The sequence below is a fragment of the Dermacentor variabilis genome, chromosome 2, assembly GCF_050947875.1.
Source record: "Dermacentor variabilis isolate Ectoservices chromosome 2, ASM5094787v1, whole genome shotgun sequence".
Lineage (NCBI taxonomy): Eukaryota > Metazoa > Arthropoda > Arachnida > Ixodida > Ixodidae > Dermacentor > Dermacentor variabilis.
In genome coordinates, this window is record NC_134569.1 from 152347318 (window position 1) to 152364364 (window position 17047).

At 43.6% G+C, this 17047-nt stretch overlaps 1 protein-coding gene across 3 annotated transcripts in view; it reads left to right on the forward strand.

The window, feature by feature from the left end:
* The window catches only part of PAN2 (PAN2-PAN3 deadenylation complex catalytic subunit PAN2), an 87052-nt gene that overhangs the window by 61887 nt on the left and 8118 nt on the right, over positions 1-17047 (forward strand). For all 3 annotated transcript variants that reach the window (XM_075682285.1, XM_075682286.1, XM_075682287.1), the window contains 4 exons: positions 3250-3335; positions 4941-4998; positions 10341-10520; positions 11900-11993. In XM_075682285.1, coding sequence (XP_075538400.1) covers positions 3250-3335; positions 4941-4998; positions 10341-10520; positions 11900-11993 — 418 coding nt within the window. The remainder of the gene's footprint in view (positions 1-3249; positions 3336-4940; positions 4999-10340; positions 10521-11899; positions 11994-17047) is intronic.

Here is a 17047-nt window from a genome sequence, read left to right on the forward strand (position 1 = left end):
TCTTCCTAATGTCATGCTTTTGGCCTGACCAAGTTGATCACTCTAACCCTCTCTGTGCCAACTTTTTCTATAGAAATCCACCAAAATATTTCAAATTTTTTAATGACTGGTTTTTGGCAAACAGCTTTTGATACTGCAATATCAGCAGTTCATTTCCTTTTCCTGATGTCCATTACTGGAATTTTTTTTTGTATTGTAGAACTGCAGATAAACATGGTGTCAGAAACAGTCTGTATAAAGGTTGACATTTCTTGGAGCAGAAGTCAAGTGTACTTTTGTTGTCCTCCATGTGATGCACCACTCCTGGCATTGCAAGGAAAGGAAATGAAGAAGTGCAGGTGGCAAAGCATTTTCGTCAAGCCGCTTCCATGCAAGCAGTCACCAAAGGCTGAAACTTTTCTTCGTAATAGTCAGTGCCAAGTTGAAGCTTTGAACCGGACTCCCTAGAGCGTTCCATGTATAACTGCTTGCTTGAAGTCAAGAAACATAAAAACATTCACCGTCAATTACAATGCTCCCTAATGCAAAACTTTAGTGCAGCTCTGTGCATGTTTTCATTTCGCTATATATTGACTGGCGAAGAAAATCTGCCTCGTGCGGCATGTTGCAAACGAAATGAAGTGCGGTGCCACTGCCTTCTAATCTGGAGATCGTGAGAGCCAGTGTGTGGGCGACAAGTGGGCACGATTCACAGCAACCGCCGCCAACAACCTCCCAGATGATGCACACTACTCTGGCGCCACATTGCCGCCACTGTAACCGCACTATGCTTTACCTCCCACCCTTTCGCAATACCCGCCTCCTACGCTTTCTGCCTCATGGTTTCGCTGCACCTCCTCCTCTGCTTTTTTCCTTGTGTCTTTCATCCCCCGCTGCTCTCGGCATTCACTTTCATCTTTCGCTATGCTTGTTCGTTCAGTTACAAGGGACAACGCCGATGCTCACCATAGGAACGAGCGCCTAAGAGCTATGCTCTAAAACACCACAATTGCTGCATTGAAAACAGCAGCAGTCATCACTCCAGCTGTCTAGCTCCACACTGCTATTTTTAAAACCCAGGAGAGCCAGACTTCTGCTGTGTTTTCGCCAACCACACCCACAAAAAATCAGTTTTCTGGGAAGCTGACACCATCTAGTAGCGCAGCATTCATATCAGTATGATAAGATGACTGCCACTCGTCCCTGGCACTGAGTAGTCAAATGGATATTCCTGGACAGGTGAGACTCGTCCTTGCCATGGAAAGGGTTAGTCATTAGGGTGCCTGCAGCACAGCCTCAACCCTGTTAGTTTGAAAAGTCTGCCAAATATTGGTATGGTGCAGAAGACAAGCAAGGTTAACTTATTTGCTAGACATTAAAAAAAAAAGCGACACTTAAAGGTACGATCTCAAGTTGGCATTAACTTGGCTTGTCTTAAAGGGTACCGAACCACTCCTCGGGCTTGGTGAAAAGACATAGTCTGTGGATAGCATATGCTGCTGTGAACAACTCAGCCAAGTTCTTCAGTCCTGTGCGGTGCGTGAAGCTCACAAGCAGAGCTTGAAGTCACCTTTCTCTTAAACACTCTCTTTTCAAAAGAATCTTGGTCCTTATGCTTTTCTGGACACTTTATTTCGTAATGTAGTGGATTCCCATATGGCGGCTGCTGTTGGCCAACAGCTGACGTCAATCAAGCAGTGTGTTTAGATCAGTGTGCTTCTTCCTACGGCTACTGTGTATATTGAGTGGTGAAGTTTAATGAACAGGCTGAAGTAAGGAAAAATCTGCTTTTGAACTTTAATAACAATTACATACTTCTGGAAGAAGCCGATTATTGTCTGCTCACGCTCGGCCGCGGCCACCTGTGTAGCAATTAAGCTTAGGCTACTCTGCTTATCTGTGTCATAGCCATCAGATCTCCCTAATTTCGGCTAGTTTTGAATAGTTTTGAACGCTCAACTAGCCTTGAACCCCATGAAACTTAAGGCCAGACACTTGGCAGATGCCTTGGCAGACTTATTGAAAGCACTTCAAAATACGCAAGTTGGAGGTGGCTGCTATCCGTCTGTCAAGCTGTTGAAGGACAGGACAAAGCCAGTCTGCACCACGTAGCAAAGTCAGACGAGCATGTAAGCACAAGCATACAGTCAAGCGCTGTCGTGCACAGAGCAAACGCTGCGCATCCGCGCTACAGTTGCATGTAGCTGTGGTTTGCTATGTAGTGTAGATGCTCAGAACAGCTGTGTCTGGCTTATGTTTGACACGTCGTAGGTGCCAAAATCAGAAGTAGTGACGTCTATGTTGATGCTTCGTGTTACTTCGAATCGCTTCGTGAAGCCAAGAATACGCCCCCTTCGGACAGCCCTACGGCACCAGCAAGGCTAGACACGTTTGGCGGGCCAAGTATTGTTAGCTGGTTCGCTGTCACCTTCATGGACCAATTGAAGCAAGCAAACTCCTGGAAAAGGGTGCTCTATGGAGTTCCCCCACAAACTCTAGTAACCGTAGCAGTTATCTGACACACATGGGGGCTGCTAACTGTGGAGTCGGCTCATGAACCAAGATGTGCCAGCTTCAGTCAAGTGTGACAACCCCTGTCTACGAGGCTGTCTCTTTTCGGTGTGTTCAGTGAAACAAAATTGCAGGAGTTAGTCTGTGAACCCTCGCACTCAAAGGCGGATGCTTCGACGACTTTGGATGCTCCGATTGGATGAATGTTGGACAGCAGTTGTCCCTGGCCTGCGGATCTAAGGAGGACAGAGGGTGTTTAAGGAGCCATTTTCGGCTCTTCAGTGTGCTTCGTTTTCAGTCATGCTAGGCTGGTGAAACGTAACGTTCTCCGCCCTTCATGTAGATTTTGTAAATAAACTCCCCCATTCCTCGTCGATAAGAACAAGTTCCTCCCTTCAATAACGTCCTTAGTGTGGATGAGTCGGACAACGGCATGGGCCAGCTGTCGCTTTTCATATGCCCGACCCCAACTCTTACAACGTTAACATCCAAAATTAAATTCGAACTGCAGGCCACAGCGACTCTCAGTAGGCGGAGTGCTGTGGGTATTCCCCGCTCCACCGTAGACTTCGCAGTGCAAGGCATTGAAGAAGGAGTGGAAGCACCATGAAGGGGGTGTTACACATTAAAGTACTTTTTACAACGAAGTGTTTCCGAAATAGTCTATTTTACCTTCAAATGTATTTCTGCACTTTGGTAAAGAGTGGTTCAGGGCCCCTTTAAGTTGGCCTTGATGGCCCTTTATGGTGATGTTTTCAGGAAGAGGCAGAGATACGAAGTGATGGCACACGATCTACCATTCGTCCTTCCCACATGTCCGTTGCCAGGATCTCCTGCCTTCGAGGGTAAGGGGTTCAATCCATTTTCTGTTTGCTTTGTACACAAACATCATGCCTGAAAGGTGATGGCTCAATATGAAAAATGCTGTATACCAAAATAATCTCATTCTTTATCACATGATGTGCATATAAATTACTTATATGATCTACATTTAATGTACCCATAGCCCATGGTGCTTTATTATCACGTTATGTAGTCACCTACTGCAGTTAAAACTTCATAACACAAAGATGGTAAAATCGGCAATTTCCTTATGTTGAAATTTCGTTACATTGAAATTTGACTTTTTATGCAGATAAATACAGTCAGCAACAAATATTTATTACACAGAAGTGTCTGCAAAATTTTCCGAATTATTGGGCTATCTGAAAAGGCAAACTTGAATGAGAAAAAAAAATTTGTTGAGTTTTAGAGTCGGTGATGAAAGATACGGTTTCATGCAGTGACGATATCTTCAGATTGGTGATACAAAGCGAAGCCAGTCACGCTTATGCTTCTGCAGATTATAGTGTTGCTCGCAGTGGGATGCTGCTATCATAAAAAGTGCCGACACCAGGGAGCGAATGCTTCGTCTGCCTTTTGTTTCAACGCTTCTCCGAAACTCAAGATTACGCAACCTCCAGTACTAAATGTGCAGAAAAACAATGCACTTGTTGCCATGCCACGTGCTCAGCCACGCTGACAGCCATGTGCAGCCACAGTCGCAATAGAAAAGGAGATGTGCTCCAATTTGCTCGCCCCCTCCCCCTTCGAGCATGCTTTATCCGAGCTTGCTCCACTCCCCCTTTCCCCTTGGTCACGCAGGAATACGGTGTTCATCAAATCACCACCCTTCTTGGCTCACTCTCCCAAGCTTTCACTAGCCTATATTTCACTCACACCTTTCATTTGCACCACTATTGCGTGGGATGTGACAGAATCTTATCACACTTGGACTTTGTACGAAACATGACGCTGCTCCACTTTGGCGGTAGCTCTCGGTCACGCGGCACACAAATTGAGAGATGCATTTGCAAGCAGCCGCATGCAATTAACTCATTTGAACATCTGCATCCGCAAAAATTTCCATTTATTGTCTCAGTATTGCTTCACGATGGCAGTGAAATTTCATCATTTTGAAATTGTGTACTATAAACACACTTTGTTATATTGAGGTTCTAAACACATGGTGTTCTATGGACAAGAAGGTATAAAAAGTTATATACTTTGTTATAGTGAGAATTTCATTATATTGAAGCTTGTTATATAGAGGCTAAATTGTAATCACTTGATCTCAGAAATTACCACAGTCATTGTAATAATTGTATTTTCTTTAGTAATGAGTCATTGCACATATAGATAATGGTTTTTCATTGCCTTTCTTGCTAACCATATTACAAAACTCAAAGGCAGAAGTTTCTAGCTTGCTTTGGCTATGACATGAAACTAAGTTTCATATAGAATCACATAGACTCTTAATGACAGCAAGCAAACACAGCAGTAAGCAGTAAGCTAACACAGACCTCAAGGCTTAAAGCAAACACAAAGAAATAGGCACCCAAATGCAAAGTTGTCTTGTTAGTTTTTGTCCTAATTGCAGCTTTCTCATATTTGCTTGTCCCATTTTCCAGGCAAGGGCCTCTTGAAGGGATTCCATTTATTGATGACTACATTGCAACTCAAGAACAGGTAAGCTATCCTTGGCTCGTCTTCTGCAGTAGCGCTGTAATGCACTTACATGCAGCCTTATCATCGTTGCTGTGAAACAAACACATGCTGAGCAAAAACTTCAGTAGACAGGCACTCTTAGCCTCTGTTTGCAAACTAGTTGTAGCTAGGAGAGGGGAGTGCTAAAAGTTGTATGTCAAATCGAATATGAATATTATGAACTTCCTTTTATACAAAAAAGAAAATTATTGCTTGTTTATTGCGCATGGGTTATGATCACGTCAGAGAATGCAATAAAGACAAGACTATGGAATTCTGCATGTTATAATATGACGCTAAGCTATAAATAATATATAACATTTAGAAAAGGTACCAAGTACTGGCACAGTGGTACCATTTACCATTACCAGATGCACACCGTCACCTAGGGTGTCTCGAACCAGAACTGGAAAAAAATATATGCTTTTGCACAAACCAAAACTGAACTGGAGCGTTAAATCTTTTTTTACCACTGGGCAAAACTACAAAGAAAATGTCCAACGATTGCAGTACTCCCTAATGTGAAATTTGAGCACAGCTGTATAGATGTTTACATTTCGCGATATGTTGAGGCAAAAAACTTCAGATCGAAATCACCATGCCGACTAGCACTGGGTCAGTGCCGTCAGTACCTTCGCAGAGGGAGGGGCAGTATGGGAATGCTGGCATCATGAACAGCATTGGAACCAGCTCTGGAAGAAGACGACAACGAACGTGCAAGCAGTGGCACGAGTGGGTGTGAACGAGCCAGCTGTGGAAGAAGATGACAACAAAATATACAAAAAGTAGCACAAGCGCATTTGTACAGATACACCAAGGGACGACAATGCTCAACCCAGGAACACACCGCCGCTCGAGGACTCGCCAACCGAGCACCCGGACGGCTCACGCTAGGGTCAGGGAGGGATCGCATGGTCAGTTACCAGGAAATAACTCAGCACTACAGGTTAGCCAGGGCAGAGTACCCGCCAGCACAAACCAAAACTGAACTGGAGCGTTAAATCTTTTTTTACCACTGGGCAAAACTACAAAGAAAATGTCCAACGATTGCAGTACTCCCTAATGTGAAATTTGAGCACAGCTGTATAGATGTGCTCAATGCTTACATGTACCCTAATACATGTAAGCATTGTAAGCAAAAAGCGGATCTATTCCATATTATGTGGTCGTGCCCAGCCGAAAATCACACAAATCACGAAATAAGTAGTACTGAGCAGTGGGAGGCCGTGTTGCTCAGCTCCGACCCTGACCTGCAGGCCAAGGTCATCGAGAGAGCTGAAGAAGCCGCCCGGGCCCAGGGGCTCATGGCTGCCTAACAACAAGGTCATCCGTCAATACCTTGTTTTCAAATAAAGTCTTTACTCACTCACTCACTCAACCCAGGAACGGATACCTAACAGCTGCTCTCTAAAAAAAAAATCTGCAGATACCAAGAACTGTGACAGTCGGCTTAAGTGAAGCTTTCATTGGTGTTTGTGAAGAGTGTTGTTGCGGCTTAGCAACTATTTGCAATTAGATTTGCAATTGCAATTAATTGCAATTGTCCAGATGGACATTTCTACTGAGAACTGCCTCGCTCAACGTAAACTTTTACTCGATCATGCACACGACACATATGATGACAAAGAAAAGACTACAATAGAATGACTGTGTGGCATCACAATGACTGTATGATGACGACTTGATGACTACAAAATGACAATGACAGCATGACAACACTGGAACCACCACAACAAAATGACCTTGATGGAATGATCACAATGGCATGATAATGATTCAGGATGTCTACCAACCAGGAAAAGCTGTAATTCTCACGGATTTTGAATAGTCTGGAAATACTCTGGGAAAACTCGGGGAATTTGTGCCTATAGGGAAAATTAGCTGTCATATTATTGAAAAGGAGTGAAAGTCGCCCTAATGCTGTCTCGAATAAAAGAGAGGAATCGTAACGAATTCTCTTTGATGACATGTCTTCAGCTGGAGGAGTTGCCAGTGCACTGTCAATGACTCATTTTCCGTGCGCCCGATTTTCGGGACATGCCCGAAAATGCAGAAGGCTTCGCGGTACCACCACGTACCCCATAGAGTCAATGCATAAGAACGTCTGAAATTTCGGGCGCAAGAACCCTTCGCCATCGGATTTTCCGGACTTTTTTCCGCGACTGCAGGTTCTAAACAATAATAATCAAAGCCAACACCACCGTTTTGATTATCTCGCCGCCTCGAGCCTGCGCTCTCGCACTCAGATCCGCTGGCCACCGCGGTAACGCGAGGCCTTCCTGCTTCGACATTCGCTGTTAAGATTCTTGCCGTTCGGTGCTGTGTTTTTCATTGAAAGAATTCGCCGCTGTCAGCAATGGCACCGACTCCACCTCTGTAATCCTCGCGATCGGCTTCGAAGCTTAGAATGCACGGCGCGTTGCATAATGCCGGTTTCCGGAAAGCAGCTTCGCCTCAGCACAGAAATGTTACGCAGTGAAGCATACCTGACGCATTGCGGTAAAGCTTAACAAGCGTGGGAAGGGGCAATTCTCACGGGACGTATCCCATAAGTATACACGCGTGCACCCACCGTCTCCTGTCACAGTACGAGCCCAGATATGCCTAAAGCGTACTGGCAGGCCTTCAGGGCTTTTTCGGACGTGCCTGTGGCGGTTTGAGCTCTTGAGGGCAGTAGAAGACATGCATTCATTTTTACGGACTGCCCGATTTTTCGGACGTTATCGCGGCCCCTAGGGAGTCAGAAAAATCTTACGTTGACTGTACAACTGACCAAGAGGATGCTTCAAATGGTCCGTGGGGTGAACGCGAGTCGGAATGAGGGCGAGAACAAAGGACCGTTACGTTGAGGAATGATCGCGAAAGGAACTGTGCCGCTTCTTCTTTGAAGGAGCTTGAGCTCAAAAAGTAAAGTGTTGGAGTACGCCGAAATGCCGGTGACCCTCATCCAAACCAAAATAAATTCTTTAAAGCAATGAGACGCACCACTGAGGCATTGTGCGTGGGCTGAGAGTATGTCAGGGCAACTGAGGTTGACTTTCCAGCTGCTGAGAGAATCTCACTTGTGATAAAGTCCACGCCTAATACCAAAGAGCTTGCTGTCATTCGATAGAATTAAGTCATTTTTGAAAATATTTGCGTCTGCACGCATCTCTTCTTATTCATATTTGAAAATGTTTGACTAAATTTGCAATGGACTTTGCCATTTAATTTTTTCTAAGAGATTTTACTTGCTACACATTTTACTAACCCTTTAGTTTTCTATTTTTATTTAATAAAATGAGCACTACTACTTACTTTTCAAACTGGATTAAGTCTTTCTTAATTGTTTAACATGCCTACTAAAGAGTGACGGCATCGGCCGAAATGGTGTTAGCCCGTCTTGACATTAAACAAAGTTCTGCGTCGCTCAGGGAATTTTGCAAAGGCACACAGGGGAAACCTGGAAAACTCAGGGAACTTGAATATGTTAACTTGGTAGACACCCTGTGACTGCATGATGACCGTGGGAAAACGATGCTGGCGTGACTACAATTATGATGACAATGGTTCCATGGTGACAGTGTGATTGATGATCATGGGATGATAACGCTGCAATGGTGATCATAGTATGATGACAGCAGTGTGACAATGACAGCACAATGACCATGAGATAATGACACTGATGTGACAATGGTGGTGTGACGACAACTCAATGACACCCGTAAGGTGGTGATGATGGTGTGACGACAATGGCGAGACCACCACGAGATGGTGACAATAGTGTGATGACAACAAGGTACTATCATGGGATGACGACAGCGGTACACCGATGGTGATATGACGACTAAGGTGTGACAATCGTGGGATGACGACACTGGACTGGTGACAATAGTATAATGATGACGGCATTATGACCATGGGACGGACAGTGATAATCATATGATGACGATGGCATAACAACCACGGGAGAATGACAGTGGACTAATGACAACAGCATGCTGACCACGGTATAACAATGCTTGTGTAGAGACGGTGGTATGACATCCATAGAATGGCAATGCTGGCGTGACCACCATGGGATGGATGATGACTCTGAAGTGACAATGATGGTGTGTCAAAGGCTACATGAGACTATGGGATGATGACAAAGGTATGACGGTGATGATGTGATGACACCATGATACTGATGTTGGAATGATGCCAATGGTGTGACGACATTGGCCTGACGACAAAGGCATGATGACAGTGACGACCATGAATGACCACAACAGCAACTCTGTGATGATGCATTGACAGCAATGGCATAATGACGACATTACAATGCCAGTATGGCGACAGCTAAAATGTAATGGCATGATAACAATATGACAACACAGTAAGGGCGACAGATTGAAAACAGCGGAAAGGTGACAATGACATGACAATGAAGAAATTATCACAATGACATGAAGGTGATGAAAGGATGACGATGGTGTGTTGGTGTTGAGCTCACGTGCATCACCTGCCGCCACGGGCCAATTTGGTGCTAACTCGCGCCAAATCTGGTGTGTCCGGTACCAGTCAATCTGGCAGCCTTAATTCATGCTATGTCCTGTACCATGGGCAACCTCAATTCACCCTATATCCAGTGTTTTCACTGTGTCAGGCACTGGCTAATCGGGCCACCCTAAATTGCACCATATCTGGTGTTGGCCAATCACGAAAAACTGCAGCTAGCAAGGCTGCCAAGTGTATGATGGCAACAGTCTGATGACAACATTTCTATCAGTTTAACAAATGAATTCAGCAAGAGCTATTGGGCAGGACAGCAGCCAGCAGTTTCAGCGAAAGAGTTGAAGGAAGAGGCTAAGAAGGTTTCGCTTTGAAAAGAAAGATGCCGCAAGCTCTGACCATTACACTGCATGGGTAGAAATATGGAGAAGAGGAAAAAAAGGATGATGGCAGAATTGAAGCAAAACACACCCATGCGACTTATTCAATTTTAAAAATCAAAGATTCCTCTTAAAGTATTGTGTTCAGTCTGCTCTTGAGTAAGAAATATGCGGTAACAATGTGGAGCAAAAAGTTTGTGTCCTCATAGATAACTTATTCAGTCAGTGTTTGATCAAAGTATGCATTTCTTGAATCTGATTTGTACGCTGATGCTGCAACTGTGCTCTATGTGAAAACAGAGGGTGATACCATCATGCTTGTGTGCCAATAGCCAAAAGTCGATCAAAATACCTATGAGTGTAGATTTCAAAAGAATATGAGAATAGCAGATTTACTAGAAAAGCAAGCTATTAATTGCCTTTCCTATTCCTTTGCACTTAGATGTTCTTCATTTCTTTACATGTTTCCAGGTGGTGGACTACCTGACCCAGTTTTCGGGAATCCAGCCCGGTGACCTGGATGTGACCATTTCGTCCAAACATCTGACCACACTTAAGGCTACTTACCGCAAGCTGCGCTACCTCGTGGATGAAGGAGTCATCTTTGTTGGCCATGGTCTCAAGAATGACTTTAGAGTCATCAACCTTGTTGTAAGCTACTACAGCCATGTTATGAATCTAGTGCCCTTCCTTTATGCACTATTAACAATGCAATATTATGCAATATTAACAAGTGCACTTCCTAAAGTCAGTGCACTTGTTAATATTCATATTAAGTACTTATCGATAAGTAAAGAAAACCTGACAGCAATGCTTTCACAGTCACTTAATGCAGGAGCTACTCACTGAAAAAATATCTTCTGTTCCCTAGTTCTGCAGTGAAGTACATTAAGCAGTAGTCCCAGGAGTGCTTGTCCTTAAAAATGTGAGGGTTGACCTCTTCATTGTCCAAATGTTTGTGCCATTTAGATAGGATAAACAGGTATACAGTCACTGCTGAAAAATCAGACTCCCTAGAAGCAGTGGAAATGTATGAAATATCAGGCAGTCTGGAAAAAAAAGTGAATGCATGCCTTTAACTGACCTGAAGGACTCAAATCGCCACAGTCACACCTAAAATAGCTTTAAAGGCCTGCCAGTACACGTTTTAAGCATCTCGGTGCTGATATTGTGACAGGACATGATGGTTGTGTGCGTGTATTCTTCATCACAATACATTGCATATGGTTGACCGTGTAACATCATTGTATCGCAGTAATGCTGGCTTTCAGGAACTGGCAATATGCAATGCTTTAGACTCTTGCCGTGCTTTCCACACTTTGACGAGGAGAATGAAGGTGGAGTCATCGCCATTGCCGACAGCGACGTATTCTTTAAATGAATAACATGGCACCAAACAGGCAGAAGCTTCATAGCGAGCTTCAAAGCAGTTAGGCCTAACTACAGCACACAACGACTACAATGGCTGCCAACAGATTGGCGTGCGAAAACACTGGTTCGAGGCTGCAAGATATTCAAAATGGCAAATGTGCTGGCTTCATTTAATTCTGTTTCAGACCTGCGGTCATAGCAAAAAGTCCGAAAAATCGCACGGTGAAGTGTTTCAGTGTGCAAAATTTCAGACCTTCTTATACATTGGCTCTGTGGGGTATGTGGTGGTTTCCCAAAGGCATCCAAATTATCATGCATGTCTGTAAAATCCGGTGTTCATCTGTCAGTGACTGTATGTGTCTAATAACAAAGGAAAGCACAGAGTACTGTGGTGAATGTGAAGTGAATAATGAAGGAAATTGCAAATAATGGTTGGCGTAATGCTTCTTAGTAACTTATCCAAATGTGCTCAGAAGTGAATCTTACAGTGAATAAGTGAATCTTACAAATGAATCTTACAGTGCAGAGATACTTTTGTACTCACACAGCATTCGTGACTTTTCATGTTCATGCACATCCTTTTTATGCAGTGTTTACTGCTGTTTTGTTGCTGCTTTCTTACATCTTGTGCAAACATTTGCTCCTTAATTTCTAACCAGGTACCTGCTGACCAAGTGATTGACACCGTGCTTCTTTTTCAACTTCCTAACAAGAGAATGGTATCTCTGCGTTTTCTTGCTTGGCACTTTCTTGGTAAGTACAGTGAACAGCAAGTTTTTTAGTTGTGGGTGCTTTTTTTATTTCTGTGAGGTTAGCCTGGTTCATGAGCAGGTGCGTGCTTAGTCAGAACAGGAACCAGAGAAACAAGTGGCCACAAATATGGGAGAGAAAAGTCTGTTTTTTTCTGCATTCTTCATATTGTTCATTTTTCTTTCAGAATAGAAGTTTTGTTATCATATACAAGCATTGTACAATTTTTCGGACTCCCTAGGGACTGCAAAAACCTCAAACAAATTTGGAAGTCCAGAAAATCCAAGCATACCTTGTGCTGCTCCCAAGGGCTCAAATCGCAACAGTTATGTCTGAAATAGCACTGAAGGCCTGCCAGTACAATTATTGGGCTCTCGGTGCCCGTACTGTGACGCGTGGGTGCACTTGTGTATAATTAGGGAACACACTACGTCCCGTGACAATGGCCTCTTGCCACTCTTGGTATGCTTCACCGCAATATAATGGTTATACTTGACCGCGTAATACCGCTGTATTGCGGCGGAGCTTATTTCGGAGAAAAAAAAGGCAAAATGCTACGCTTTTTAAACCCTTTCCATGCTTCGAAGCCATCGACGAAGTTGAAAAAGGAGGAGTCGAAATCATTGCTGACAGCAGGGAATCTTGTCAAAGAAAAATGCGGTACCTAACAGCAGGAAGTGTGTTAGCAAATGTCGGAGCAGCTAGGCCTAGTGTTGCAGGGCGCATGACAGCAAAAAATGACCAAACAGCCATGCACCAAACACCATGTGGCTAAACACAAATGCCTATGGTGGCTATAGCTGGCTATGGCTGTCAGCAGATTGGCATGCGAGAGTGCTAATTCAAGGCTACGAGGTAATCAAAATGGCAATGATGGTGCCTTCACTTAATGCCATTTTGGACGTGCAGCCATGGCAAGGAAGTCCAAAAAAGCTGGATGGTGAAGGGTTTCTGCGTCTGAAATTGTTCCGTACATGGCACGTCACAAAGGCAACTGAATTATTGGGCATTTCCAAAAAATTTATTGTTGACTGTGACACCATTCTTGGCTTCATCACGCAGAATGGTGGCGAATGCAGCAACTTGCATGTTTTGCTAAAGGAATTAGAACATTTCTTATTTCATGCACTGCAAGAGATGTGCATGGTTATTTGAAATTTAAAAGACAAATTGAATATGTATGTGCACTTTATTACTCAAACCATATTGAATTAGTTGATATCTAGAAGTATATTTCACTTATGGCTGGATATATATGGGTATGCCCATATGCTCCTAGATGTGCCCATAATCATCAGAAAGTTCAGGTGGCAAGGATAGATACATATGTTGGCTGTTTGCAGACTAATTTAAGGTTTCTGGGCACTGACCTGGCAGAGAAAGCTACCATCAAAGCTGTTAGACCTAACTACAGCACAAAATGATTACAATGGCTGCCAACAGATCGGCATGCAAAAATGCTCGTTCAAGGCTGTAAGATATTCAAAATGGCAACTGTGCTGACTTCAATTAATGCTGTTTCAGATCTGCAGTCACAGTAAAAAGGTCAGAAAAATCGGATGGTGAAGGGGTTCAGTGTCAGAAATTTCAAACCTCCTTATACATTGGCTCTGTTGAGAATGTCGTGGTGGCCCAAAGGCATCCGAATAATCAGGCATGTCTGTTAAAGCGGGTGTCCAAAAAATCATTCAGTGAGTGTATGTGTCTAATATAAAAAAATATGCACAAAGTACTACTGTGCTGAATGTGAAGTAAATAATGAGGGTTATTGTGAATAATGGTTGGCATAACACTTCTCCATATTGTTCAATATCGTTAGTATTGTTCAATATCATTCATTGGAGGAAACTTCCAACCTCTAAATTCCATCAGCTACTAATATTTTCTCAACTTGGCTATAGGTCTTAGCTATCCCTGCAGCTTTGTTTCAAAAGATAATGTGTTTCTTTGCTGGAAGATACTATGTTGTAATTGCTGCTGCACAGAGAATGTGTTTGTTCAATTGCTTTGCAGAGCAGCTGATTTCTTGCTTGATAATTCATTGGAACATGAATATCATGCAACCACATATAATGCAGAAGATAGCTTTGGATAATTCACAAAATAAAAAAGAATAACTTATGACCATTTCCAGAAAACTGCAAATGAAAGGACTTGCAACAGCAAGTCTCTCTTGCATGCCATATTGCTAATGTACGAACATTTAGTCAATTTTTTTAATTATTCTGTTTTATGTGCCAAAATCATAGTCTGATTATGAGGCACACCATAATGAGGGAATGCGGTTAAATTTCGACCACTTAATTTTCTTTAATGTGCACCTAAATCTAAGTACAGTACATGGGTGTTCTTGCATTTCGCCCCCATCGAATTGGGCCGCCGTGGCTGAGATTTGATCCCATGACCTCGTGCTTAGCATCACAACACCAAAGCTGTTAAGCAACCACGGTGGGTCCTGTAGTTACCAATAGCCATTTCAGGTGCATGTTGCCAAACTTGCACTAGCAAAGCACAGATATTATGTACTTTAGTGAATCCTTTGTGCTGGTTGCAACACGGTATTGTAGTGCCATCTGGCATGCACTCTGTATGTCACAGCTGTTGCCTCCAAGATTTCTTGGACACCTTAGCATCTTTTCCTGCTTTTTTTTCTTTTGTTTGTTGTTTTTCTCTGATTACACATATGATACATTAGGGGCCTTAAACAAGGTGGCCGGAACCAGTGGAAACACTGTCACTTGCTATCGAAAGTTAAAATGAATACAGTACACTTCTGTTAATTTGACTCCAGTTAATTCAATTAAATGTTTTGTTAATTCGATTCCAACCGAAGATCCCGCCCGGCATGCACGCATTTCTCTGAGCCTAATGTTTTGTTATGTCGATCCTAAAATTGGCATTTGCTGAATAATTCAAACTTGTCCAGTCAGCGCACACGTGCCTCACCCCGATGGTGACTGCAGTAGCGACCCCTTTAGTGACAGCGTCTGTCTCAGCAGAGCTTAGAAGCCAGTTAATGCATTGAAGACGTCATCTCTGGTCGAAAGCACCTATTTTTGGCCTGCCCTAGGAATATTTTCTAGCAGTAACCGTAGCTCACTATATCCGGTTACAGTATTTAGCCATTTCAGTGTGTGCTTTTTTTCTTGTTTTTATTTCACGGGAAACGGGCCAAAATTTCCCTACTGTATATATTATACAGTAGGTCGTGACGAAACCAATACCGCTCACTCGGCGTTTGTATGCTTTACCGCATAACGCAGACGTGTTGCGGCGAAGGTGACTAAAAAACGTTGTGCTACACATTTTTCTTGCTTTAGATTTCTGCCTTGTTTAGGACCTTTAATGTAATTTCTACATTAGTTTTTTGTTTCAGACAAAGATAAAGTGGTTGCCCATTTTATTTGGGTTCATGTTAGGATTGGGAAAATGCTGATGTTTTGTCCTTCCTTCTGCATCTTGTTGAATTTGACCTGCCGGATAATCAGATCAGTTTCGTCGGTCCCGTCAAGGTCGAATTAATGGAAGTCAACCATATTAAGTTGTAACACATGGCTGAAAAGACGTGATATGGCAGTGTTCGTGGGCTTAGAATAAGGCACCCTAGCACAGTTATGGTGCCTTATGGTGTGCTATGGTGTCTAGACACCATAGCACAGTGCAATGGCCAACCTGATGATGATGAGTGCCCACACGGTGTGAGTGATGTAATGGTGATTGGCCCAGTTGGTGTGGGCTGCTACAGATGGCACAACATGACCTGCGCAGCAAGCAGCCGCACCGACATCATCACCTACCTTGTCCTGCTTCCGTTTCCGGGAGCCTCGCTTGTTTTTGCTGTTTGCCCGCCATGGGCAAGTCAGTCAAGCCATTGCCGCTAGAGTGATCAGTCGGTGTGTCAAATGTAACTTTAACCCGCATTAAATCATTACCCTACTATGCGAGTCTTCCTGCGTTCAGCCCAAGCCTCACAAGGGCCACAATGCATGAGCAGGTACTGGTACTTTGGTAACAGATCATGATGGGGCACGCGCCGGGGCAGCTGCTTTCGCATAGTGAGGCCGCATCGACACGTATTGCTGCAATGAAACGGCTTATTGAACCCAAAGTGGTTAAATAAGCATGTTTACTTGAGTTGGGCTCCTCTACGACACCGCCTCCATTCCCTTTCGGTGCACTGAGCTGCGTTGTCGCATTTCGCACATTTGTGCTTTTTGCAAATGAGAGGTTGGCTTTTTCCCAATACTTTGTTGCTAAGTGGCTGAGCTTTCAGTATATTGAAGTACAAGAACGGAAAAAGAAAAGGCTACACTCACTGTGAAGCATGACTTGAAATATGACATGAGGTGCTTTTTCATGTTAGTAATACTGGAAGCAGAATTCAATTTTGAAAATCCTGGCGGTATATTTGTGAAAAATTAGCCCAGTTATATTTAGCCACATGCAGCTTCATTGTCTCGATAATATAAGGTTTATTTAGAGCACAGCTCTTAAGCACCTGTTCCTGCAGCGAGCGTCAGTGTTCTCGGCATAACCGAGCAAATGAGCATAGTGAAAGATGAGACTGAACATAGCGCATAGCAAGGAATGAAAAAAGCAGCGAGGGTATGGCAAAAGCACGGCCACTTAGATTGGTGCATTCAGCGGGGTTGCCATGGCCGTCCCATTCAGACGGAGAGGGTGTAATTGTGGAAAAGGGAGTGGCCGCTCCTTTTGCTGCAACACGGCGTGCACCTCAGACCCCTTGACTTCGACTCCCTTGCCATGGTTACGCAAGGGCGCGCGAGAAGATTCGTGCCACATTTAAAATCTCGCTTTATACTGCAAAAAGTTGTGCTGAAGAAAAACCCACACAAAATCATGGACGGCCCTTGTCGCTATTTTTTTTTTTTTTTTTTTTTTTTGCACTCCAGCCTCTGTCGGGATGATGCTGCCTGAAGAGAGTACACTTGTGAGCCAAAGTTTGCGAGAAAATTACTTCTGCATGCTCAAGTGCAGCATGCCAACGAAAAGCATACATGCGAGAGAAGGCATTCGAGCTCCATCTGCTAAAAGGA